The sequence below is a fragment of the Microtus oregoni genome, unplaced genomic scaffold (genome assembly GCF_018167655.1).
Source record: "Microtus oregoni isolate MIOR12 unplaced genomic scaffold, Mior012 000019F_ref0000042, whole genome shotgun sequence".
Classification (NCBI taxonomy): Eukaryota; Metazoa; Chordata; class Mammalia; order Rodentia; family Cricetidae; genus Microtus; species Microtus oregoni.
In genome coordinates, this window is record NW_024543078.1 from 13,826,528 (window position 1) to 13,853,420 (window position 26,893).

Consider the following 26,893-nt stretch of genomic DNA (forward strand, 5'->3'; position numbering starts at 1 on the left):
AACTTCATACTTTAGAATCCTCAATGAAGGCTTTGGAACATTAATTCTGGACAGGAGATTCAGACATTGCAGAAGGCAATGGTGAATAGAATTGAAAAGATTGAGGAATTTCTAAATTCTGATGAAGAAGAGCAAAGGGTAGAAAGGCAAATTTTAACTACATCTGTGGGTAAATCTCTCCGGGACAATTTCCACAAAGCTCTACCTACAGCTCTACCTGCCTTTCCAGTAATAACAACAGAGAAGGTGATTGGTTCCAGAAACCCTAGGGTCATCAAGGAGGATACATGGGAGCCTGTCCGTATGAATGACCTCAAGGAAATTAAACAGGCTGTCATGACTTTTGGGATGCAAGCCTCTTTTGTTAAAGAGATGCTAAGATCTTGGGCCACAACAAGCAGAGCAACCCCCTCGGACTGGCTCCAGCTGAGCTCTGCGGCACTTGAGAGTGGACCGCAGTTGAAATGAAAATGCTTATTCAGGCAAGAGGCTAGACTTTTAGAACAGCAGGAAAAAGTGAAGGGAATTGACATTTCCCTAGATAAAATTCTAGGTGAAGGGCTCTTTTCCGACCCCCAGGAACAAGCTAATTTGGATGAAAACACACTCTCCATGTGTACTACAGCAGCCTTAAGGGCTTGGGACAGGGTACAAGACCCAGGACAGAGAATGGAATCATTTGTCAGAGTTAAACAGGGTCAGAGAGAACCCTTTAGTGACTTTTTACAAAGATTAACTAAGGCTGTACAAATAGGGATATTTGACCCAGAAGCAAGACGTATAATGATTGAGTCTTTGGCTTATGAAAATGCAAATGTGGAATGCAAAAGGATTTTGGGGCCTTTAAAGCTCAGATCAGCGCCCTTGGAAGAATGGGTCTTGCATACACTCAATGTTGATACATTTGATTATGGCACTGAAGCATGGGTAGAAGAAGGAATTTCCAATGGTAAAAGGAGACACCAGAATACCAAATGTTTTAATTGTGGCAAAATGGGTCATATGAAAAGGAATTGTAGACAACGGATTTTCAGAAATAATAATAATAATAATAATAATAATAATAATGCACCTTTCAGAAATAATAATAATAATAATGCATCTCCTAGAAATAACAGAAATAGGAGGACTCAGCCTTCAGGTTTATGTAGAAGATGTGGAAAAGGTAGACATTGGACGAATGAATGCAGGTCTACAAGATATAGACAAGGCAACCTAATACAGATGGGAAACGTGAGAGGGGGGCCTCACAGGCCCCCATGGCAAACATGGTTCAGTCATTTCCAGTTTCTGCAGAGAACGTGCCTCGTCAGGACAATTAGGAAGCCCCATGCCTACTATTACAAGCAATAATGACCAGAAAGATAAGTTATGTGTGTTTAGGCAAACTTCTATAAATGATCAAAGACCTAAACTGAGAGTGTGTGTAAATGGCATTTTTATTACTGGCCTGCTGGACACAGGTGCTGATGTAAGTATCATTACCCCAGAATCTTGGCATCCATATTGGCCTCTTCAGAATGTAAATGTTCAGCTCCTGGGAATTGGAACCCTATCTCGAGTAAGGCAGAGCACGAGATGGGTTGAATGTATAGGTCCAGAGGGACAAATAGGAAAATTAAGGCCATATGTAGCCAATATCGCAATGAATTTATGGGGTCATGACCTATTACAACAATGGAATACCGAAATTAACATTCCTGCTTCTTCTATGACCCATCCAGCAGGCCATGTAATTCGTGGGCCTCGAGTCGAGATCATCTGGGTAGGAAAGGGGGGAAAGAGAAAGAGAACCAAGCGCGTATAAAGAATGACAGAGTCAGTCTGAGATGCGTCTCGGTTCCGTTTATTGCAGTCAGGGGTTTATTTTTATAGAATGGTTCTGGCAGGGAGGGGTAAGGTTAGAGGGGAATGGAAACTATTGCGCCCTAGGCCAAGGGGGAAGTAATTGTTTTATATCTTTCTGAACCATCTTGTGGTTAAGCCGTTCCAAGAACTGTGTCACAACTGAGTGTGCTTTCAGCAGCAGGCTGCTCTTGCAGCAAGCTGTCCTTGCAGAGAGAATGAGGAAGATTGACCAGTATATTTGGTCGGGGGGCTTCTTGGTCCCCAACATCTCCCCCTCTCTCTATATATAAATGAGCCAATTGGGATTTAGGATCTGGGTGCTACTCTGATAATCGAGAGACCAAAGACTCTGTAGCCAGAGCAGACCCAAAATTGATCCGAGCCTAAGCTGGTGCAATGGGAACTAACCCTCAGCGTGCAAGGCCTCGGTGCCGAGCCTAAGCTGGTGCAATGAGAACTAGCTATCAGCGTGCAAGGCCTCGACGGTGGGTATTCTGCAACTCTATGGCTGGTGTCAAGTTCAGAATCATGAGAGAGACTGAGCCTGTTAGAAGACTGATGCTAGACCTTTACCCGTCTTTGGGACATTTTCCCCATTAGGATTGCCCTGTCTTAGGTGGGCCTAGGCTTAAACAATTCTTCCGTCACTGACTTTCCAGTCTTCTTCCTCATGGGATTTTTGGGCTAAAGCACCATGGGGACAGATCTAGCAAGGCCAAATTTTACAATTTTGTCCAGAATTTCCATCCTGGGCCTGGGCTTGGGGTATGAAATCTAAGTGGGGAGTGAGAAAGGGATAAGGGTTGAGGGGAAGGAAGGGAAATCTTCTGTAGCTCGATCACAGCAACTTCTTCATTGGCAGCTTCTTCATTGGCAGCTAAGCGATGATAATGAACCTCAACAGGTTTTAATGCAGAATCTATTTGAGACTTAATAAAATGCGTTAAACGGTTAAAAGCCCATGGCCCAAAGGAAATAAGCAAAAGGAGTCCCAAAAGCGGACCAAAAAAGGGAAGAAGGTATGGGAGGATTCCTCCCCAAGCGGTCCATATTGGCCGGTTGTGCAGCTCGCATCTGCGTTGTTCTAATTCCTCCTGATGATGTTTTATTCGGTCCCGTACAATGCCGGACTTATTGGCATAAAAACAACATCTTTCTTGTAATGTTAAGCATAGTCCACCCTTATCTGCTGTGAGCAAATCCAAACCTCTCCGGTTTTGAAGTATGACCTCCGCAAGGGAGTCTATCTGATCTTGAAGATCCTGTACCGAGGTATAGACCTTAGTAATGTCATCTGCCAATTGTTGGGAGAGCTTAGTATAGGAAGAAAGGCTAGTGGCCAATCCTGCAGTTCCAGTCCCCAGGGTGCCAGCAACGCCTAGCCCCACAAGTAGGGGAATGAATTGAATGGCTCTTTGATGTCTGGGACTAAAATAATCAAAAGTGGGAATGGGTACTGGTTCATTCCCTGGTAGTAATTCAACATCAGGGAGTAGAGTTGCCAGGACACAAAGCCCTGTCCAGTTCATAGGGAGAACGGTGTAGGCCATGTTTCCACCGCACACAAACACATGCCCTGTGGGGGGGCATAGCATAGAGGATGCATTATATTTTAAACTGCAGGCAGTAAAGGTAATAAGCCCTACATCTATATCAAAGCTATTATTTTGATAATGCTTATAAACACATAATGTCATATTAAATGCGACAGGTTGAACCCAAAAAGGGGGCATAAGAATACAATTCTCAAGGGAGGATTTAAAAGTGCCATTAAAAGATGACGGTAATGCTAAAGGCCAGGGGGATCCATAGGCAAGGCACATCCAGCAGTCCTGAGCCAATGTAGGATTGGTAATATTTAGGGTGTAATGAGTGGCCTCAAGGACCTCAAAAGTTTGAGGATCAATTTCGACACCCCTAGGTTTTGGAAGTAGTAAGGGGTGATAATGAATCTGAGGAATCTGGGAGTCAATCCATTTTTGTACCTCCTCTTGGATCTGAACTTCACGGACTGTATCCGTGGGGCCTCCTCCGTCGGAGACATGGATTGGAGCATTTTTATTCCAGCATGCAAGTTTGCCAATGGGGACTGTGCATGAGGCCTGTGAGAGTTTGTTAGTGGAACCTAGGATTTGTGGCTGAACTGACCAGTCACCTCCAGCATTTCCTTTCCAGTGATGAGTGACCAGGGCAGTAAAATAAGATTGGCCGTTGTTAATGCATTCTGAGTAAGAAGAATAACATCGTGCATGCATCTGATCTGTGTATTTGCAGTCTTTAGGACATGGAGAACCATGGGAAAGACGCTTAGGTTTGGCAGCACATGTCCATTGTTGGGTGGATTGTTAGGGATCTCCATAACTGTTACGGGCTCCACCCAAGTATGCCATCTTAGTCCCACAATCCACAGTTTTAAAACTTGTTGATGGTGGGGACAGAACATCTCCTCCTTTGCAATCGCAAGGGGGTCCATACAGACTCTTTATAATGGCTTCCGGGTCAATGGGCTTAAAGCCAGCCAAAATTATCCCAGCCCAGAGGGATATTAGGCAACCTGACCAGACTGCTCTTAAGCATAACATCCTTACCATGTGTGATCTTACCAAGTGCATTCCTGGCCTGACATGTGACAGCAAAGGCAAAAACAGCAGAAAAGAACAATCAGGAACATCAAGGTTACGGCGAGGGCTCCATAAAGTGGCTCAATATTTTTTGCGAATATATCTTGCATTTTCAAGCGTGGCGTTTCTGCAATATAAACAGAAAAATATTTCCTCAGGGGGTACATCCCTGGGCCTGTTTGGTGTCAGAGAAGGGTTTAACCAGCCTGACTGGGAGCCATCTTGCTCCTTTTTCCTTTGTATCATATATGGCAGCGGAACCTTTACCCAGATTAGAATTGGGTCGGGTCCATTCTATAGCCCAGTTATGGGGTCCTTCCATAGAACCTTAGCATATCCCTGACGAGTTTTGGGATGCCAGTGTCTGTCTGCTGCCGATTTTCCCTGTTCATCGAGCGTCAGGAAATTTAGAACAAAGAGGGCTTGTGCAAGCACCAATTTTTGGTTACCTTTGTGGGGGAACAATGTCTCTTGTGCTTTTAATTTGTTAATGGTATTCTTTAAAGTTTGGTGGGTTCTCTCAATAATACCTTGTCCTTGAGGATTATAAGGTATTCCGGTGACATGCTCGATTCCCAATGCTGTGCAGAACTGTTTAAATTTTGAACTAGTATATCCAGGGCCATTATCTGTTTTAACAGACGTCGGTTGATCTAAGGTAGCCAGAGCTTGCATCATGTGGCTAATAACATCCTTGGTGACCTCTCTGGTATGTGCAGAGGCAACAATGAACCCACTGAAGGTATCCACGGTAACATGGATATATTTGCGTTTCCCAAAGGTAAGCAGATGTGTCACATCCATTTGCCAGAGTTGTCCAGGCGTAAGGCCTCATGGATTTACCCCAAAATGTGGGTCTGGTAAATAGGGCAAACAAGTTTTGCATGATTTGACAATTTCCCTAGCTTGTTCTCTTGTAATAAGGAATTTATGATGCAATGTTTGAGCATTGAGATGATGGAGTTGATGGGCCTCTTTTGCAGCTGCTATTCCTCTGATTTCTGAGAAAAATGCTTGGGGCATTTTGGTGGCTGCATCCGCCAACTCATTCCCTAAGGCCAAGGGGCCTGGGAGACCTGTATGCGTGCGGATGTGTCCAATGTAAAAGGGGTGGTCTCTCTATCTAATAAGTTTTTGTATCTTATGAAACATATCAAAAGTGGGTGTTTGTGGTTGAATAGTGGGGACCATTTCCAATTTTTGTAATGCTCCAACCACATAATGACTGTCAAAATAAATACTAACAGGATGGCGTTCAAATTTTTGTAACACGGTTAGCGCTGCATATAGTTCTATGAGTTGTGCAGAACAAAAGGGGGTGTCAATGGCAGTTGTTATGCCATCAAGAACATATGCCGCCCGTCCATTTTTTGATCCATCAATGAAGATTGTTAATGCATTTGGAATGGGCTCTAATTTTGTATTTTGAAGAAAAATGAAGGGAGTATGGGAAAAGAATTGAATCAATTTATCACTAGGCAATTGAGTATCAAAATTTCCTCTATATGAGCAAACAAGAACAGCCCATTCAAGATGATGAAGGGCCAGCCATTCTAGATTAGTTTTATCATAAGGTTGTATAACTTTATCAGGTTCCTTGCCAAAATATTTGGTCGCAGTCCTTGAACCCAGCATAATCAATTGACAGACCAAAAGGGGATAAAGAGGAAGCACTTTTTGCTTGGCAACGGGAAGATGGACCCAGAGGAGTGGAACTGAGCCGTGCCAGAGTAAGCCAGTCGGGGAAAATTCTGTAGGGAAGATAATTAACTGTAGGGGTTGTTCAGGGCAGAAATATCCTATATGTTGTTTTAAAATAGCATCTTCCACCCTTTTAAGGGCTAAAAGGGCTTCCGGGGTAAGTATCCGAGGGGACAAGGGATCTGCATCCCCAGCAAGAGTGTCTTCAAGGGGACAAATATCACCTTTTGTGAGTTGTAAATAGGGCTGTAACCATTAAATATCGCCCAATAACCTTTGAAAATCATGTAATGTTTTTAAGGAATCTTTTCTAACTTGAAATTTTTGGGAGTCATTCTGAGATGCGCCCAGGCCCTCCCCCCACCCCCACCCAGGCGACCCCAACCTGAGGCCCACGAACCACGCGGCCCGCCGGACGGGCCAAGGGGCCCCACGTTGGGCGCCACTTGACCCCTCCAGCAGGCCACACAATCCGTGGGCCCCGAGCCGAGACCACCCGGGCAGGAACGGGGGGGGGGGGGAAAGAGAAAGAGAACCCAGACGCATCCCAGACCGACTCCGTCATTCTCTATACGCGCTTGGCCACTGTCCTGTCTAAAACCCATTGGCCACGGAATTGACCCTTAAGGGCTACAGCCACACACTCTCAGGGCATCGGACAAAGTCAAAACACTCTCCAAAGTTCTAAAGTTCTACAATGGAAAGACAAGGAAGGCAATACAGGCCAGGAGTCTCCATGGTGTGGGAAGGCAAAGTCATAGGGAAGGAAGGGGCTGATGGCTGAGCCTGATAATCCTGGACTGATGCATAAGGGAGTGGCTGAGACCATACAAGTCTTCGAGGACTGCTTTTTCTTTCCTGGGCTGTTATGGGAGCTACAAGAGGCAGATCATACTTTTCCCTCTCATAAGCAGCAGCCTCTTCTTCTAAGTCTATCTCCTCAGTGGGGTCTAGCCAATCATCATTGTCATTATTACGGATTACAGGATAGAGAGAAGGCGAAGATGTAGCCTCTGCGGGCGTTTTCTCAGTCAAAGGCAAATGGAGATTTGTAAGGTTCTTAGGGATCTTTTCATCTAAGAGGGAGGGTGTTGGAGAAGTGGACTTATCTATAGATGCAACCTGCTTGGGGTCCGGCTTTTGAAGTGTGGTTTTGGGGGGAGTCATTAAGTCGGACTGGGCAGTCTCATTTGATTTCTGGTCCTCGTTAAGGAAATCCTCAAAAAGTGCCAGGAGATGTGAGACTTTCCCCTCCTTTTCAGAATCTTTAAAAATGTCTCTAATTATACCATAAAAACTAAAAAATGCTTCAGGGACCTCCTCACCTTTTCTCAGAAGTTCATTAATACTTTTGCCTACTTTATTCCATGTTAGGGGGTGAATGTCCGGGCCATTTAAGACTAGCCAAGGACATTTCTCCTCGGTATAAAAGAAAAATTGTAGGAGGTCCTTTTTCTTAACTCTTATTCCTCTTTCCAGTAAAGTACTCCTTATCTCCCTTATAAAGAGGGCCTCTTTGGAAGCCGACTTACCCATCCTAATAAGACAGCCGAATTTACCTCAAGACGATGCACGAGCGATGCAAGGCGTCTCTACCAAAGCACGTTCCGGAACGCTTTTTCCTTCAATTGGGGGCTGTCCAGTGACCAACGATCCTCGTGCAGCCCCACGTTGGGTGCCACTGGACCCGTCCAGCAGGCCACGTAATTCGTGGGCCTTGAGTCGAGATCACCTGGGTAGGAATGGGGGGAAAGAGAAAGAGAACCAAGCGCGTATAAAGAATGACAGAGTCAGTCTGAGATGTGTCTAGGTTCCGTTTATTGCAGTCAGGGGTTTATTCTTATAGAATGGTTCTGGCAGGGAGGGGTAAGGTTAGAGGGGAATGGAAACTATTGCGCCCTAGGCCAAGGGGGAAGTAATTGCTTTATATCTTTCTGAACTATCTTGTGGTTAAGCCGTTCCAAGAACTGTGTCACAACTGAGTGTGCTTTCAGCAGCAGGCTGCTCTTGCAGCAAGCTGTCCTTGCAGAGAGAATGAGGAAGATTGACCAGTATATATGGTCGGGGGGCTTCGTGGTCCCCAACACTTCTAGAGCCTATATTTCTGAGAATAATATTAAAAGATATTACAAATGGAGGAAACCGGCCATTCGGGCTGTACAAGAACAAGCAATTTATGTCCCTTCAGAGATACCAACAGCCTTGTCTCTAAAATGGTTGACTGAGAAACCAATATGGACAAAGCAATGGCCTTTAGCTGGGGAAAAGTTAACAGGCTTTAAAACAGCTGGTACAAGAACAATTAGATGCTGGACATATAGAAGAATCTATCAGCCCTTGGAATTCTCCTGTATTTGTGGTTAAGAAAAAATCAGGTAAATGGAGAATGGTGACAGATCTCAGGGCCATCAACAAGGTGATTCAACCTATGGGCCCTCTGCAATCTGGAATGACTTTGCCCTCTTTATTACCAAAAGGATGGCCTCTCATAGTTATTGATTTAAAGGATTGTTTTTTCACTAGACCTTTGCAAAAAGAAGATAGAGAAAAATTTGCCTTCACAGTGCCTACTTATAACAATTCTCAACCTTCGAGGAAGTACCATTGGGCCGTCCTCCCCCAGGGTATGTTAAATAGCCCCTCCCTGTGCCAATATTTTGTGAACCAACCATTGCAAATAATACGCAAGAAATTTCCCAAATCTATAGTATACCATTACATGGACGACATTTTGTTATCCGATTCAAACATGGATACCTTGAACAGACTGTTTGAAGAAATAAAGATACTTTTACCTAAATGGGGATGGCAAATCGCTCCTGAAAAGATTCAGAAAGGAGATTCTGCTAATTATTTAGGTTATAAAATAGGTTTGCAAAAAATTAAGACACAAAAAGCACAAATTAGGAGAGATCGCCTACGGACTCTTAATGACTTTCAAAGATTGTTAGGAGACATTTCCAGTCTACGACCAGCTATTGGAATAACACCTGATCTAATAATCCATTTGAACAAAACCTTGGATGGTGATAAAGATTTAAACAGTCCCAGAGAATTAACAGCTGAAGCAGAAAAGGAACTGACAATGATTGAGGAAAAATTACAACAGGCACATGTGGACAGGGTGAATCCAGAGCTCGATGGTATTCTCATCATACTACCATCAAAAATTTCTCCTACAGGAATTTTAAGGCAGGGAGATGATATTATTTTGGAATGGATCTTTTTACCACATAAACCAAGTAAGAAACTGAAAACTTATGTGGAAAAAGTCTCTGAGTTAATTATAAAAGGCAAGCTGAGACTTCGTCAACAAGCAGGCGTAGACCCAGCAGAAATTATAGTGCCTTTCACTGCTGATGAAATAAAGAAATTATGGGAAGATAATGAACCATGACAAAGAGCTTGTGCTAATTTTTTGGGAGACATTAATAACAACTATCCAAAAAGCAAGAGGCTTAACTTCATAAAGAGAACTTCTTGGATTCTTCCTCAAATCGTCCGTGATGCTCCAATAACTGGAGCCCGTACATTCTATACTCATGCCAATAAATCAGGGAAGGCAGGTTACAAATCAGAAGACTTGGGTAAGGTGGAACAAAGTCCTTATAATTCTGTCCAGAAGGCAGAATTATATGCCATTCTTATGGTGCTAAGGGATTTTAAAGAACCTATTAATATAGTCACTGATTCACAATACGCAGAAAGAGTTATTGTACATATTGAAACTGCTGAATTTATACCTGATGATACAGAACTAACCTCATTGTTTCTCCAGGTTCAAGATTTGATCAGGAACAGCCTTTGCCCTATGTACATAACACACATCCAATCCCATACGGATCTGCCAGGTCCTCTAGCACAAGGTAATGTAGAAATTGATCAATTATTGGTTGGTAGTGTGCTACAAGCCTCTGAATTTCATAAAAAACATCATGTTAATAGCAAAGGTTTGAAGAAAGAGTTTTCAATTACATGGCAACAAGCTAAGGAGATTGTAAAGAAATGCCCTACTTGCTCTTTCTATAACCAAACGCCACTGCCTGCAGGGGCTAATCCAAAGGGCACCCAAAGGAATGAAATCTGGCAGATGGATGTGTTCCACTTTGCAGAATTTGGCAAATTAAAATATGTTCATCACACCATTGACACTTATTCAGGCTTTCAGTGGGCAACTGCTTTAAATTCAGAAAAAGCTGATTCAGTAATCACTCATTTATTAGAAGTCATGGCTATCATGGGTATACCTACACAAAGACGGATAATGGTCCTGCTTATGTCTCTAGGAAAATGAAATAGTTTTTTGATTATTAAAATATCAAGCATGTTAAAGGTATACCATACAATCCTACAGGTCAAGCAGTCATAGAAAGATCCTATAAAGGATATGTTGAACAAACAGAAAGGGGTGGAAAACACCTCCAGAAATACGTTACATAATGCTTTGTTAACCTTGAATTTTCTCAACGCTAATGAGAAGGGAACAACGGCTGCAGAAAGACATTGGATAATGGAAAAGTCTACTGAACTAAATCAACCAGTTTATTTCAAGGATGTGCTGACCTCACAATGGAAGCCAGGAGATGTGCTACATTGGGGAAGGGGTTTTGCTCTTATCTCCACAGGTGAGGAAAAATTGTGGATACCATCAAAATTAATAAAGGTTCGGTTTGAAGAAGAGAAGCCATTTGGAAAAGATAAATAACAATTCTTTCATAAGGATGGCGCACATACTGATGGTAAGAAATACAGATAGGTTAGAGGCAGGGTTCTTTTCTTATCTCCACAGGAAAATACTCATCTTCAAAGAAATTAAGGGACTCTGAATATTTAATTACTGATGGATGGACACATTTTGTAAGTATTAATTTATATATATATATCTTATTAAACATTTCTTTATAAATATGTAGAGCTGGTTTTGAAGTTGGACTCTGGCTCAGTCCCTCTCCAATTCCAAGCCTGTTAGTAAGAGAAAAACCCAGAGTTTTTGGAGTTTCTGTCTCATGTCAAGAGCCATGATATGGGACAGAAAGAAATATGAGTTTAGAAAACATCTTTGCTTTTCTTCATATCTATCATACTTTTCATTGAATATATCTATCATGCCTTTCATTGAATATATATATTTATGTCTATATATGTCTATATGATTAATGTTTAAGTTTTTCACAATGAACAATGAGTTTTTCCTGAAGTGACATTTGAAGTTTCCAGGAAGAAGATGGGGCCCCACAACAACAACTCTACCTGATTGATATGACGTCATGATGCTGATAGCGCTACTACAAGACCTGTTTTGGGTACCAGCTGCACAAAACGATCCCGACTTGGTTAGCTGAAATGGTGCACATCTTGTACAACATTCTGGCCAGACCTCCACAAAATACTCAGAGACTATTTGCAACTTTAAAAGACATTGATCTTGAAATTTAACCATCATTTTACTTTCACAGAATCCCCCAGAAAGAACGTCACCCCCATGACAGCTGGAAGTAATTCTAGAGGACGACGTCCCCTCTCCCAGTAAAGTTTGCCCCTGGGTTTAGGGACATCATTTAGGGGTTAGGAGGTTGGGGGAGGAATTTTATAAGCTCAGGGATCATTTTGAAAAAAAAGGGAATGATGGGATAATAGATTTATAATTGTGAGTTACTGCTTTTAGACAAATATACTGGTGTCGATTCTTGAATATTGACACAAAGTTAAATTATATTGACTATTGTATGCATGCATGTTTCTATCTCTGTTTAAAACAGTTTTTATGTATTGACATATATTGTACTGATATATATATATATTGTATATATTTACCATATTGCAGTGTACATTTCTACCTCTGATTAAGATACTTATATAATGTTTGTGTATTGATATATATTTACCATATTGCAATGTATATTTGTACAGTGTTTATATTTGGAGGTCATTATCCTCATTTGTTACACAGTTGTTTATTTCTTAGTCTTTAAGTTAGATAGATATTGAGAATTATATAGATAAATAGTCATCTAAGTTTGTCATTTATAATTAGACTAATCAGGTTCTCTAGATATATAGAGATTATACTTAGTATAGATAGATAATCTTCAACCTCTTCAAAGAGCAGTAGAAAATGGCCTTTAATCTCACTCAGAGTTTCGTGATAGTGAGACACAATTGCTCCTGGCAACACCGCTCTATTCCCGAGAGAATGTTGAGCACCAAAGACACTCCACCTGGAGCCTTTCTATTTGGCAGAACTGGCCTTTGGGCAAAGAAATGCCCATACCTCAACCACTGACAGAGATACAGAGCGTACATCAATGGATAAAACAGGACTGTCATATCCTGCCAAGACAGGGTAAGATAGTTTTGAGAAGTTCCTTGCCTTTAATAATGGTATGTCAGTTATGTTAGGCCTTAGCCAAAGTTGGTTGACGCAACATTGCAAACGAGACTTTGGGTGATTGCCCAGGTAGTCAGTTGTCTCTGTCAATTGTTGCACATTTTGGATATATCGCATTTGTTAAGTAATATTTATTCCCTTCTTAGATCTTTGACGGAGTTGAAGATTATATAATTGTAGTTACTCTCTACATTATTTAGATTCCTTGAGATAGAATGTTTAGCAAAACTTTTGTTCTCAATATTGTTATATTTATTTTTTGTTATTATTGTATATAGTTGTATTTGGTTTAGTTCTGTCTTATTTAGACAAAAAGGGAAGATGTAGGGATAAGTCCCGCCCCTTAGGGGGCGTGTTCTCCTCGGGTTATTGTCTGCATATAAATTTGGTGAGTGTGCTCCCAGCCGCTGCTTCTACTTTCCTGGTCCACCGGAATGGTGGTTCTGTAAGTCTATTTCTCCATTAAAGCTGTATATATATTTTTACAATCTGTCTGCATTCGTTTACGCCATTACAATTTTTCAGTACAGTCATTAATTATATAAAATACAAGGACCTGATGATCAAGTCCCTGTTTTCCTTATTCCTTTGGGTCCAGAAGAAATCATTGTATATCTCCTGCTGTTGGATTTATTCCCATGTGTTGTACATAACCATATATAGGCCAGTAGAAATTTTTCTTCAGAATGTATAGATTTGTTATGACTCAACACTAGAATGAGAGCCCAGTGTCACAGAGAGCAATGGATCTCAAGAGACATTTTGTTAGTATTTATGCACACCCTGTCACAGCACCTCATGCCCTATGCCTGGCTGTACAGCAAATGGTGCCCTGTCCCATTAAGAGGTGCTCTGGCTACTTCTAGTCTCTCTAGTGCTCTCTCTTCCTCCTTGCTTCCCTCCCTCCCTCCTTTCCCCTTCTGTCTTTTTCTCTTTTTTCCCCACTGAGGCAAGCAGGTCTCAGCTTCTTTCCTTTCTCCCTCCTCACTCTCTCTCTCTCTCTCCCTTCCTTATGTCCTTTTCTCTTCTTTACACTGCCCTTCCATGTGCATGTCATATTTGTCTTTCCCTTATTATCCATGGTTTGAACCTCACCCACGTGCTATGGGACCGGGAAAGATTTCCAAATGTCCTATTGGCATACTGGGAGTTCTTTAACACCATCTACCCTCAAGTACTGCAAATCAAAGTTCAATGAGTTGATACTTGATATCATTATGATGGTGAAAATACAAAAGATAAGTCAGTCATGGTGGCACAGCTCTGCAATCCCAGCACTTGGTAGAGGAAAGCGTGTGTGTGTGTGTGTGTGTGTGTGTGTGTGTGTGTGTCACATATATGAGGTTGAAGCTGGACAACAAAATCTGCTATAAAAATTGAGAAGTACATGTTGCATGCTGAGGTCACAGGTAGAGCACTTGTCTAGCATGCACAGATGCTGGGACACATGTGAAAGTGTAAAGATACTGGAGAACAGGAACCTGCTATGTTATTGCTGAAATTGTAGATGAAGATAGTGCAGCCACTAGCGCCTGATCATTTACAAAAGAAAGAAGGGTGAAACCCTAATTACCTACTGCTTGATGAGTGGGTAAATGAAGGGTGGTGTGTTAATACAATGGTCTAGTTTCTAGCGATGAAAAGAGGTAGAGAGCTGATACATCCTATAACATGAATAAATATCACAAACATTAAGCTCAGTCGAAAGTAGCCAAAGGACTGGAGAATGGGACACTTCTTTATTAGATGATTTGATATCTATTAAATACCCAGAATGAGACACTTGAAGCAAAAAGTTATATTGGTAACTGATAGGGGGTGGGGTCTGGGTGAACAAAGAGTAACCACTCACAAATAAAGGGTTTTTGTCTCGAATGATGAAAATATTTTTAAAATACATAGGGTGATGGTTGCATAATTTTAAGAACATACTAAAACAAACTACTTTAAAAGAGTGAACTTACTACATAAATTACGTCTCAACATTTAAAGATCACATTTTTTTTCATGTCTATGTATGTTTTGTCTGCATGTATGTATGTGTGCATGTATGTATGTCTGCATGCATGTATGTGTGCATAGCTGGTGACTGCAAAGACACATGAGGGCACTAGATTCCCTAGAAATAAATTTACAGATGTCTATGAGCTTCCTTCCATGTAGGTGTGGTTTTAGGTTGAAGGGTTTGTGCTGAGAGGTATTGAGGACTGTCTTTCGCCTCCAGGGGCACACAGAGTACCTCCCAGTACCCTGAACTCTGGTTAGTAGGTGAATCATCTAGTTAGACAGCAGCTCAACTTCTCCATATTCAGTGACAGAAGTGTCACCTTTAGAAACAAGACCCTAACATCAGGTTTTGTGAGCAACCAAGAGCCTTGGCAATAGCTGTGCTGTTTGCTGGTTTCTATGGGTCTCTTTGGTTAATGACTCAACAGGCAGTAACCTGTTCCTGGCACTGGAGGTTTCATTTGGTGGCACAAATGTCTAGCGGAAGCCTTTTCTCCCCTGTTGTTTTTTGTCTCAATGTGGGTTCCTTTCACATATGTATAGGAAGCTTTTAGGGTACTCGGTTTCCATACAGTTTTTCAAAGAACCTTTAGTATTGGTTGTCCCTCTCTATTTTCCCTTCTTTACCTTTCTGTCTCATCCCCCTTTTATTAAACCATCCAATTCTAGTTTTCCTTTTAGCTTCCAAACACTATAGACTACTTCCTTTCCTTGAGAGATACTCTCCTCCCTCCTGGTCCCTTTGTAGGTTCCAAGCCTCTGTGTATTATGATTGTAGTTGCCATATCAGAACCTTAAAAGGGAACATCCTTAAAAGAGAAAACATACAATATTTGTCTACATGTGCTGAGTACTGTATGCTTTTTGTTGGTGGAGTCAGAAATGCGCATGCGCAGAATACTCATGGTGCAAAGCTGCCGAGCACCATTGTGTGCTCACAGCGCATCACTATGCCCATGAAACTGTGTTGCTAAGGAGGAAGCAGAGTTCAGCTCACACTGAACCAAGGATCTGCCCTAGCAGGACGCTTATTTGGTTCAGTGGGGAACCTTAACCAGGATTTTGAACACTTCTTATTGGGTTTGGGAGGGTACGGGTGGCTAAAGGGGAAGGAAGGGTGGGTCGGGAGGGCCGGGAGGGCCCGGAGGGCCAGGAGGGCCGGGAGGGCCTGCAGAGCCTTGAGGCTCAACATGCCGGACGACTTCGAATATGATGCCCTGACTTTTAGAGCCCCACAGCGGACTCATTGGTACACCCGCCTGTGGCCCGCATGCCTGGGTCATGGGCGCTTTGGTCGGAAACGGCCCCAATTTCAACTGTATCTAATTGGGTATGACCCTGTGGGGCAGCTACAAAGGGCGGCCAGCGTGGGTGATGTGGCATCAGTTCAAAAATTCATCAATGGCAATGAACACCACATAAACGAACTCGACAAGAGAGGAAGGTAATGGGGCCCAGGGATGGTGAGGGGCAGGAGGGGTGGAAAATGTTGGGGACAGTCAGGGTCTGCCAGGGAGAAACATACTTTCTAGATCTGCAGCCTGAGGGAGGGCAGAGGTCATACTGCTTAAGGCTCTTCTTTCATGGAGACCACTGGGCTTTGTGCCTGCTTTAGGCTCGTAGGCACCTGCTCACCTTGGAAGGGCAGCTTTGAGGCCTTCTTTAGAAAGCAAAACAAAAATCTTCAGTGAGTTTACAAATCCTTTTACATTGTCTCTTTTAGAGCACTTTATTGGGTGCTTTAAAGGGATTTAGCTAAGAAAACACGTACATTTTTTTATGTGTGCACTTAAAATTTTATAGGTTTGAGTGTTTTGCCTGCATGTATTTTCAACATAACACACACACATAAGAAGAGGGTGTTGGATCTCCTGGAAGTGGAGTTATGGACAGTTGTGATCTGCTGTATGGGTGATAGGAATCAAACCCAGGTCCTCTACAGAAAAACTAGAGCTTGTAAATGCCAAGCCATCTCTCCAGCCCTTAATGTATATGTTTTTAATGCTGTTATATGCAACACAGAAAATTGTATCATGAGATAAATTTTCACATAAGATGTCCACTGGAAGTCAAAAAAAAAAAGAAAGAAAAGAAAACATATGTCAGTTTCATGCTCGCTGAGGAATCTCATAAGGAAATTTTCAACTTGAACTATAACTCTGTCTCCCTGCCCCTTATACACCTGTTGTGTGTGCTTTGATTTTGGTACATACGTGAAGGCTAGTGGTTGAAATTCTCTTCAAAAATTTCTTTTCATCACATTACAAAAATCATAAGTGTGTGGGGCTCATGTGCCCCAAACATGCCAAGTAAGTGTGTGAAGTTCAGGAGAGACAGTATTTGACAGTTGTGTTCTGCCATGTTGTGGGCTCTGGGAATTGAACTCAGGCCATTGGGTCTGCCAGTGGGTGCCCTCACCTGATGAACTACCCTGTGGTTTCTACATCTCAGTTTTTGAGACAGATTCTCTCACCCAAATCCCCACTGTGTTTGACTGATTGTCTTGGAGTATACTGACTCACCTAGACTTGCAGGCAAGCAAGCTTTGGGGATCCTCCTGGATCCATATCTCCAGCACCAGATTCTCAAGGTGCTTGGGGTTCTGAAGTCGGTGTCTCAGGCTTGCAGGGTGAGTGCTTAGCAACTGAGTTTAACCAATCACTGCAGCCCTCTTTCCTAATCCATGTTTCTTATTTCTCACTAGATCATAGGCAGGAAATAATAGCCCTCAACAGTAGATTCTCCAGAGCTCACATGCTTCTTGATCATGTCTGGAGTTGTGAGGTTATTTAGTCTATAGTTATTCAGTCTTCCAAATTAGAGTGTCATACAAATAATAGTAAATCATTGTTTCAAAGTATTATTTTGCTTAATAAATGTATCCATTCAGAACACTGAATTCTCCAGCTATACTTATCCATTCTGCCAATCCATTTATTCCCCACGTGTAACTTAGATATCTACTGTACAGCATACACATCTACTAGCTCTCAAGATCCTCTCATTCTGAAAATATTCATGTTTCTCTGCCCAGTCAACTTTCCTTACATTCTATATATTTAAATATTGAATAAAATGAAAGATGCCCAATTGCATCCCTAGTATTTTTTGCCCAGAAGCTTTTTGGACATCAAAGCAAGGGATCTATGAAGCCATGGATTATCTCCTTCTCAAGAGATTTGCTCAATTATGGTGCTAGATCATGGACACATTGAGAGGTTTAAGACAAAGGCATTTGCTACCTTCTGGTGTCTGTATTAACATGGATAGTCTGTCTATTGTCTGAGGACTATGCTGTGTTTCTGTTGGTAGCAAACATAGGAACATTACATCTGGGCACTGAGAAATGAAAACGTCAAAGTATTGATGACTAAGGATTTAGATTTTTGTTTGTTTTTATTTCTATTCTAAATCTGTTTACATTTCATAGTCTTAAGAGCTAAAATTTACATAGATACATGTGACCTTTAGAATTATCATAGGCCTGTGGATTGTGTCGTTTCATTTGATGTAAGGCACAATGGATTACATGATGACCTTTTATTTTGTATGGCAGCAAAGTAGAAAGCATTGCTGATTATAGTCATCAAATATCATGAATTATAAGTGGCAGATGTCAGTGATGCTAAAGTGTGAAATAAAGAGTAAGGTAGGTGCAGTGGCACTGCCTGCATTCCTACCTACTTGGAGGATTATCAAGTTCAAGGCCAGCTTAGGTAATAGAGTTTTAAGATATTGTAAAGTTATTTGAATAAAAAATTTTGCATCTGCTGTAGTATAACATGAGTTCTGCGCTCATTGGGGTTTCTGTCCCACCCAGTCCCCCAGCCATTTAGTCCCAGAGAAAATAACACAGAGATCACCCACCGTAAGTTATAAAACTCATAGGCCCATTAGCTTAGTCTTCTTATTAGCTCTTGTAGCTTATATTAACCCATTATTCCTATCTGTGCTAGCCACATGGCTCGGTACCTTTTACAAGGGGGCAGGTCACATGTTACTTCTTCCACGGTCTGGGCTGGACTGGGGAAGAATAGGCTTCCTTCTTCCCAGAATACTCCTGTTCTCATCTCCCCACCTCTGCTTCCTGTCTGGTTGACCGGCCTATACTTCCTGCCTGGCCAATCAGCATTTATTTAAAACATGATTGACAGGGGCTGGAGAGATGGCTCAGAGGTTAACAGCATTGCCTGCTCTTCCAAAGGTCCTGAGTTCAATTCCCAGCAACCACATGGTGGCTCACAACCATCTGTGATGAGGTCTGGTGCACTCTTCTGGCCTTCATGCATACACACAGACAGAATATTGTATACATAATAAATCAGTAAATATTTTTTAAAAAATTTAAAACATGATTGACAGAATACAGACAATTCTCCCGCACCACTATAGGTATAATTCTGTTCTTTCTGTTCATTGAAATACTATGTTTGTTACCATTAGGAAGACCAATCATAATTATATCCAGCAAACACTGAGGTGTCAGGTGCTGGAAGCATTTGTATGTGCTCTTGAAGATGTTAGTTTTAAAATCACAGCAGCACTGTGTAACATAGCTGCAGCACTGTGTAAGACAGCTACAGTGTTGAATCCCCATTCTACAGATGGAGAGATTGAGTCATGGAGCTCATAGGAAGTCTAAGTGGTAACTACTAACCAACAGTGATTAGGGTAGGATTCAAATCCAAGCTTAGTTCATTCTAAGAGGTGTTCTCCTGTAATCCAGAGAGGCTGCTCTGAGGAAGGATGAAGCTTGTGATAGAGCACTTTCCTTGACTGGGACTATATGCACTATATATATAGTGCACTAAATGCACTATATGCCTAGCACAGCAAATGAACACCTAAGTAGAGAAATAAGTAAATAAGAAAATTTTAGTTTCTTCTTTTACATCAGAAGGAACTTCACTTTGCCATATAGTATTTACACTTGAATGTACCTTTACATAGTAATCTTTCATTTCCTAAAATGTCCTCTCAATTTGTAGGACATCACTACACTACGCATGTGCCCATAACCATCCCAACGTGGTAGCATGGTTAGTATCCAACGACTGTACGGACATCAATATCCAGGACGACAAAGGCTCCACGCCCTTAATAAAGGTAGCTATCGGGCAAGAGTTTTGGTATAAAATTGATTAGATATTATCCTTGTTTGGTTTTTGTTACTGTGATGAAACACTGGCCAAAACCAGCTTGAGAAAAGAAATATTTATTCGGCCTACAAATCCACATCACAGTCAGCCATTAAAGGAAACCAGGGCAGAAGCTCAATCGGGACTAGAGGCAGCAAATGAAGCAGAGATCATGGGGGGGGGGGGGGGGGTGCTGCTTTCCCATGGCTTTTTCCAAGGCTTGCTCGGATTTCTTATACTACCCAGGACCACCTGCCTAGTCATGCCACCTCCCCTAGGAAGCTGTGCCCTCCCATATCAACCTCAATCAAGAAAATGCTCTACAGACTTCCCCGAGTCCAGTCTGGTAGAGGCGATCCTTCAAATGAGGTTCCTTCTTTCCCAGTGTCTTCAGCCTGTGTCAAATTATCGAAACAAGCAAATGAACAAGCAACCTCCCCCACTGCAACAATGGCCAAACAGTGCTGGTGAAATGCTTTAATATCTAGGTGTGGTGACATACCCCTGAAATTCTACCACTTGGAAAACTCTGGTGGGGAGGTCATGAATTTAGGCAAGCCTGGGGTACTTGAGAGGCCCCAGTCTCAAAAAAGAGATAATATGCATAACCTAAACAATTGGTCTGATCCAAGGGTAACTACTCAATGCAATTGTTGGAATGCTTATCCTGACTTTCTTGAATTCAGTATCTCTTTCTTTCTACAATACCCACAGGCGACCCAGATGGACAACGTGGAGTGTGTCTCCATACTACTCATGAAGGGTGCAGATCCCCACATCGTAGATTTCGGTGGGGATGCAGCTCTACACCATGCAGTTGTCCGAGGAAATATAACAATTGCTGGAAAACTGCTTAAATATAAGGCAAATATTGACGCCAAAACAAAGGTAAAAATCACTCAACTTCATTCGCAATGTACTTCCAGCAATGACACTCAGATCACTTTCCACATTCTGAAGCTCAAGCAGACTCACTAAATCTGTTCAGAGTCAAACATTTTTCCCACTCTGTTTTTTACAGTTTTGCAGGTAACTTAAAGGAACTCAGCACAGCACATTTTGTTTCAGACTTGGGCTTTACTTTAAAATTGAACAAGTAAAGTACTTGGGCCCACACGTACTTCACATACACACAAACAATAAAAAATAATGTTAAGGTAAATGTCTGTAAAAAACACCAGAAATCTGTTACAGTTAAGAAGCTACTGATGTGGTTTGTCTCCCAGAGATGAGGATAGAGTGAAAAGGTCACATGCACACAGGCAAATGTGGAAATTGGATCATTGAAGGAAACATACTGAGAAGACATCTTTATTTAACTTTTTCAAATTTTCTATGTTCATAATGAAGGGGCCAAAATGTGACTCCATCTTAGACAAGTAGTGACTCCATTTTAACTAATGACCTAAGCCTGAATCCAGGAAGTTCCCCAGTCAAGTTTAGCCAATTGGCTAAACAGTTCCAAACCTAGCCTTATAAGGCTGAGAGACCCAGAGTTGCAGGATCTGGCTACTACTGACCATATGTGACAGAAAAATCCAACAACGGATGAAACTGTTACTAGTCTTGTACAATCAATGTGCACCTCATGTGACTACTCCCTGAGTGCCCAATTATAAAAAAGATACTTAGAATTCCCCACATCCCTTTTAAAAGGGCATGCATGTCTTTGTCATAGGTCCTCATTAACATTTTTATGGGTGATGGACTGCATGCTGGCTATTTCTGAACAATAAGCACTCTTTGTGTTTACATACCATTTGAGTCTGGGATCATCCTCCAGTATTTTTTGGACCACTACAATAGGGAATGATGTTTGGTTTGTGAGATAATTTTTAGTTTAGGGAAAAACATAGTTTTGAAAGACAGATTGAGAAACTGCTCCAGAGATGCCACTTGAGTCCACTCATTCAACAGAGGCACACCAAATCTAACTCAGTGTTTTAGGGTTGGGAAATGGAGGCACATCTCCATGGAGCTAAGAAGCTTGGAACCAGCGAACATTTGTGGGAAGTTCTGGAGATGAGGGGTGTTCACGGGCAGTGTTGGAAAGGGGAAGGTGTGTCAAAGGGAAGGGAGCCCCTGTGTGTATGAATCTACAGTAACGGCTGAAGGAAAATCTATCCTTTTGTGACTTTTTATTTACAAAATCAGTGATACTTTTTCAGTTGAGAAGCATGTAATTTCTAAAATGAATTTTTTTCTTTACAGTATGGGATGACCCCATATAAACTTGCGCTATACGAAAGGCAACACCAAATGGCCGAGTTTTTAATAAAGAACGGGGCAGAGGCACATTCGGTGATGAAGCCAAATAGGTACAGTTTCTTCTTTTTACAATCTTAGTGCTGTTCTTGAGGGTGACATTGCTTAAGTAATGAACACTAAAGTAGTAGAGGGAATATGGCTTCAACTCAGAAGCACATATTGAGAAAGCCTAGCTCATAGAGAATGTGAACTGGAAAAGAGACTCTTCCAACATAAACAAAGGAACAGTGTGTACGAGGGCTCAACTTCCCATTTAAAAACAAGTTTGTCATTTCTAATCTGATTTGATTGGCAAATTTCTACTAGTTAAAGAAACTTCACATTAATGTTGTTTACATTGAAAAGTGTCAACTTTATTTTCAACACTGAGATTTATAATTTTAGTGGTTTTCATTCTGTGTGTGTTTGTACTTTACATATTTTTTTGCATATTTCTCTGTGCAGACATGAAGGAAAGAGGAGGATATTGGTGTCTTGTATCACTCTCTAACTTATCCACTTGACATAAGATCTCTGATTGACCCTGAAGCTGGTCTGGCAGCCAATAAGCCCAAATGGTAGCCTGTCTCTTCCACACATAGGACTGGGTGGCATGTGCATTCTTTGTGTCTGTGCCCAGTTTTTATGTGGATGCTGAGGATTTAAACTTGGGTTGTTGTGTATGGGCAGCAAACATCTTATTGACTGAGCCATCTCCAAAACCACTGGCTTTTTAAATTTTTATTTTTAAATAGAACTACGACTGAGTCTTCACTGAATGTTACATAGATTGCAATAAGTTGAAACTACAAAAGCAACAAAAAACTTTAAGACAGGGATCAATGTTGAATTACATAAATGCAAAAATGTTACTTAGTATGCAGGTAAGAAATCTTTCAACAGAGTTTCTCTAAGGACCAAACCCACTCACCACTACATGTTTGTATTCTAAAGGATCTCTGAAAATCCTGATGTGCCTGAATCTAGAACAGAGGACAAGGGCAGTACCTCTGCTATGAAGGTAAAATTCTCCTTTGTGAAATTCGTTGTCTTATGAATTTTGTTAAAATGCTGCAGCAGTCCACCTATCACAGTTTTATATGGAGATTTGGTCAGAGAAAAGCATTTGATATTTGTGAACCATCCTTTCTATAAATTCCAGTGAGCAGTAAGTCCTTGCAGGTAGCAGTGGCCCAATAGGACAATGAGCTGGAAACACAGGAAGGTGCCTGATGTTTGACCAAGGATGGTTTGCAGAAATAAATACACATTAGACTGATTTTAAAAACGACCGAGGTAATGCACCTGAATACATTTTAACGGGTCCAGTTATTGCAGTGATCCAGGCATCACCCAGGTGCCTTTTCCTTCAGCATAATTGCAGGTAGGTTTTCTCTTCCCTTTGATATTCCTATTTCAGGATCACAGATAAGAGCAACTCCTCTGTTTATCTCTTTGTTTCTGTGTTTACACTAGCAAGAAATTGTGGAAATTTAGCTATTTGTAATGTGTTCAACCAATGTTTCATTATGAAGAGATTACAGCGTGTTTTCTATTTGATTCCACTAGGAGGATAATGAAATCTCTTCCTCCAGTCACACAGTAAGTATTTTCCACAATTAGCCAGCAGTTGTGGATGTTAAGATTCAATTACCATATAGTAACACTTTGATTTCTGGATATTTGTTCTGTCTTTGACACTAATATACACTCTGATTCTTTGTATCATGTTCACACATTTACAATATTGTAGGGTTGTAATGAGACATTTATCTATTCATAGTAAAGTGACCTCATCACCATGCACTGCTGGAGGTTCGGAAACCTGTTTGTAACCTGGAGCCCTAAAGTAAGGGTTTGTGTGAATCAGAAGTTGAATATTAATGACTTTTGAATGTGACTCAGTGAACCAATGGGTTTCTCTAAAGCAGTTTCACAAATACTATGATATGGAGAACACTAGTAACCGAGAGTTTATTTACAAATGGAAAATAACATGCATTTTGCATCCCAAACATAGAAGAGAAACTCTGATGAAAGGGGCCTATTAAAATTAATAATCATCTCACATGAGATTCAGAAATTTTAAAATATAGTGAGTTCAGTTCAGTCTCAGTCACAAGGAAAAACCCAGTTTCTCAGTTCATGATTTTCTCAATCTAGTTAGCAGAAATATTTTTTTTAGTTCTTGATGATATCATAGTAATTTGTAAATAGATAAGCATATTAGCAGATATTTTACTTTTAAGTAATAGTTTCTACTTTCCATCTTTCAATACCCTGTCCTGGTAAGGGATAAAGTAGTTTTGAAATTGTGCACCCCAAATCAAAAGAGTTCATTTCCTAATCAAACCAGGAGAGTCGATCCTCTGTCTTTTCATTGCAGAACATACAGAAACAATTTCTATATTTTAACAAGATCACCACAATAAAGAAGAGGGAACAGGCAGTTCTGAGAAAATCAGTGATGAACCTAAGTTCTCTGGGAGAGGCAATGCCTGAATACTCTAGAAAAAAACATGAATGATTGTAATTCCCAATAACTTGAAAAGTAACATAATTGCTTATGAGGGGAGTGATGCCTTTGTGTATCTATGTCTGCAGAGTTGCAAATAGTGTCAGAAATGAGGAACCCAGCCCCAAATATATCCTTCACCTCCTTCATACCCTCACTCCTGGGAATACCCATGCTAGCTAGTCACCTTCTTAGGCAGTAGATCTCAATCTTTCTAATGCTGTGACCATTTAATACAGTTTCTCATGTTGGGGTGACCCTAACTGTATAATAATTTTTGCTGCTAATTCATGACTTCATAACTGTAATTTTACATGCAGGCATGTACACACATATGCACACACTCACACATGCATGCACACAGGCACGTACACACACACCACCACCACCACCACCACCACCACCACCACCAAGCAAGAGAAAGAGAGAGACAGAGAAAGAAGGGATAGCACATGTTTCAATGTTTGAATACTTTGTTAGCATTTAGGAGACTGGTTAACCTTTGGGATATGGTCTAGCTAGCAGAATGTTGTCTGTGGTGGGTCGTAATGGTCATCCCTATTTTTGGAAACAGTTCTGGGTTGTATGCTTCCCTGTCTACCAGCATGTGAGAAGCAATAGACCACTGCCACAGACAAAGCCTCCCTGTTTGCTTTCCCTACTTCAACTGCTGGAGGGAAAGTCATTCAGTTATAGCAGGGAAGGCAAACAGGAGTTTCCTGTAGCCATTAGTCTTCCTTCCTTCATTCCCTCCTTCTTTCCTTCCTTAAATAATCTCTGTCAGACATTTTGTCACAGCAAGTATAAAAGAAATAACCTTCATTAGTGTTTTTATTTATTTTATTCATTTTTTCTTTTATTATTTTAAGACAATCTTTTTTATTTTACATACCAATCCAAGATTCCTCTCCTTCCCTTCCTCTTTCTTGCCCTATCCTCTCCCACCCTCTCCCCATCAATTTTGCAGAGAGAATGAGGTCTCCCATGTGGAGTCAACAAAGTCTGCCATATCCCTTGAGGCAGGACCAAGGCCATCTTCCCTGTATCTAGACTGAGCAAAGTATCCCTCCATAGGGAATGGGCTCCAAAAAAGCCAGTTCACATACTAGGGATAAATAAAACCTGGTCCCACTTCCTGTGGCCCAACAAAGCTGTCCAAGCCATATAACTGTCATCCATATTCAGCGGGCCTAGTTTGGTCGTATTCAGGTTCCCCAGTTGTCAGTCAAGAGCCAGTGAGCTCCCACTTTCTTGGGTCAGCTATTTCTGTGGGTTTCTCTACATTCAACCACATACCTGGTAACAAAGCAAATCTCAACAGATAAAAAAAAAATGAAATAACCACATCTTATCAGATCACCTTTGGGTTAAAGTTGGAATCAACAACACTAATTGCAAATATCCCACAAACTCATGGAAACTGAACAATTCTCAATAGAAATAAAGGAAGACTTCTTAGAATTTAGTGAAAATGAATGCACAACATATCCAATTCTTTGAGATACTTTGAAAGCAGTACTAACAGAAAAATTCTTAGCAGTAAGTACCTACATAAAGAACCCGAAAAAAAATCTCACACTACAGTCTAACAGCACTCTAGAAAACTGTAGAATAAAAACAGCAAACTCACCCAGGAGGAGGAGATGGCAGGGAATAATCAAATTGAGGACTGAAATCAATAAAATAGAAACAAAGAAAACAATACAAAGAGTCAGTGGGACAAACAGCTGCTTTTTTTGTAGAATATCAACAATATAGACAAACCCTTATCTAAAGAACCCAAAAGAAAAGTAGAGAATATCCAAATTAACAAAATCAGAAATGAGAAGGGGGTCATAACATCAGACACTGAGGAAATCCAGAGAATCATCAGATCATACTTGAAACCTGTACTCCACAAAACTGGAAAATGTAAAGGAAATGGTCAATTTTCTTTTGTGTTTCTTTATTGATTTTTATTGAGCTCTACATTTTTCTCTGCTGCCCTCCCTGCCTCTCCCCTCCCCCTTCAACTCTCCCCCAAGGGCCCCATGCTCCCAATTTAGTCAGGAGAGCTTGTCTTTTCCTACTCCCGATGAAGATTAGATCTCTACAAGTCTCTCTTAGTGTCCTCATTGTTGTCTAAGTTCTCTGGGATCGTGGTTTGTAGGCTGGCTTTCTTTGCTTTATGTTTAAAAACCACCTATGAGTGAATACACGTGATAATTGTCTTTCTGTGTCTGGGTCACCTCACTCAAAATAATGTTTTCTAGCTCCATCGATTTTCATGCAAAATTCAAGATAAGGTATAAAGCAAGTAAAAGAGCTAGTTCTGTCTGTAGACCTTACTTACACCACTTACCAATCTCCAATACAAATGGTTAAGAGCTAGCTCATTACCTTGAAGCATCTCAGTTCAACATTAGGAGAGACAGGGGCAGATTCGACA

General features: G+C 41.2%; 1 protein-coding gene across 3 annotated transcripts in view; it reads right to left on the reverse strand.

Moving 5' to 3' along the window:
* Positions 1-1,839: 1,839 nt before the first annotated feature.
* Positions 1,840-26,893, reverse strand: part of LOC121459354 (syncytin-1-like) — a 124,762-nt gene continuing 99,708 nt past the window's right edge. For 2 of the 3 annotated variants that reach the window (XM_041669012.1, XM_041669011.1), the window contains 2 exons: positions 7,730-7,902; positions 1,840-4,596 (listed from right to left, as the gene is read on the reverse strand). In XM_041669012.1, the coding sequence (XP_041524946.1) occupies positions 2,571-4,103 (1,533 nt within the window). In that variant the 5' untranslated portion in view covers positions 4,104-4,596; positions 7,730-7,902 and the 3' untranslated portion in view covers positions 1,840-2,570. Of the gene's footprint in view, positions 4,597-7,729; positions 7,903-26,095; positions 26,135-26,893 lie in introns of all 3 variants that reach the window. The other variant, XM_041669013.1, reaches the window with a different exon arrangement.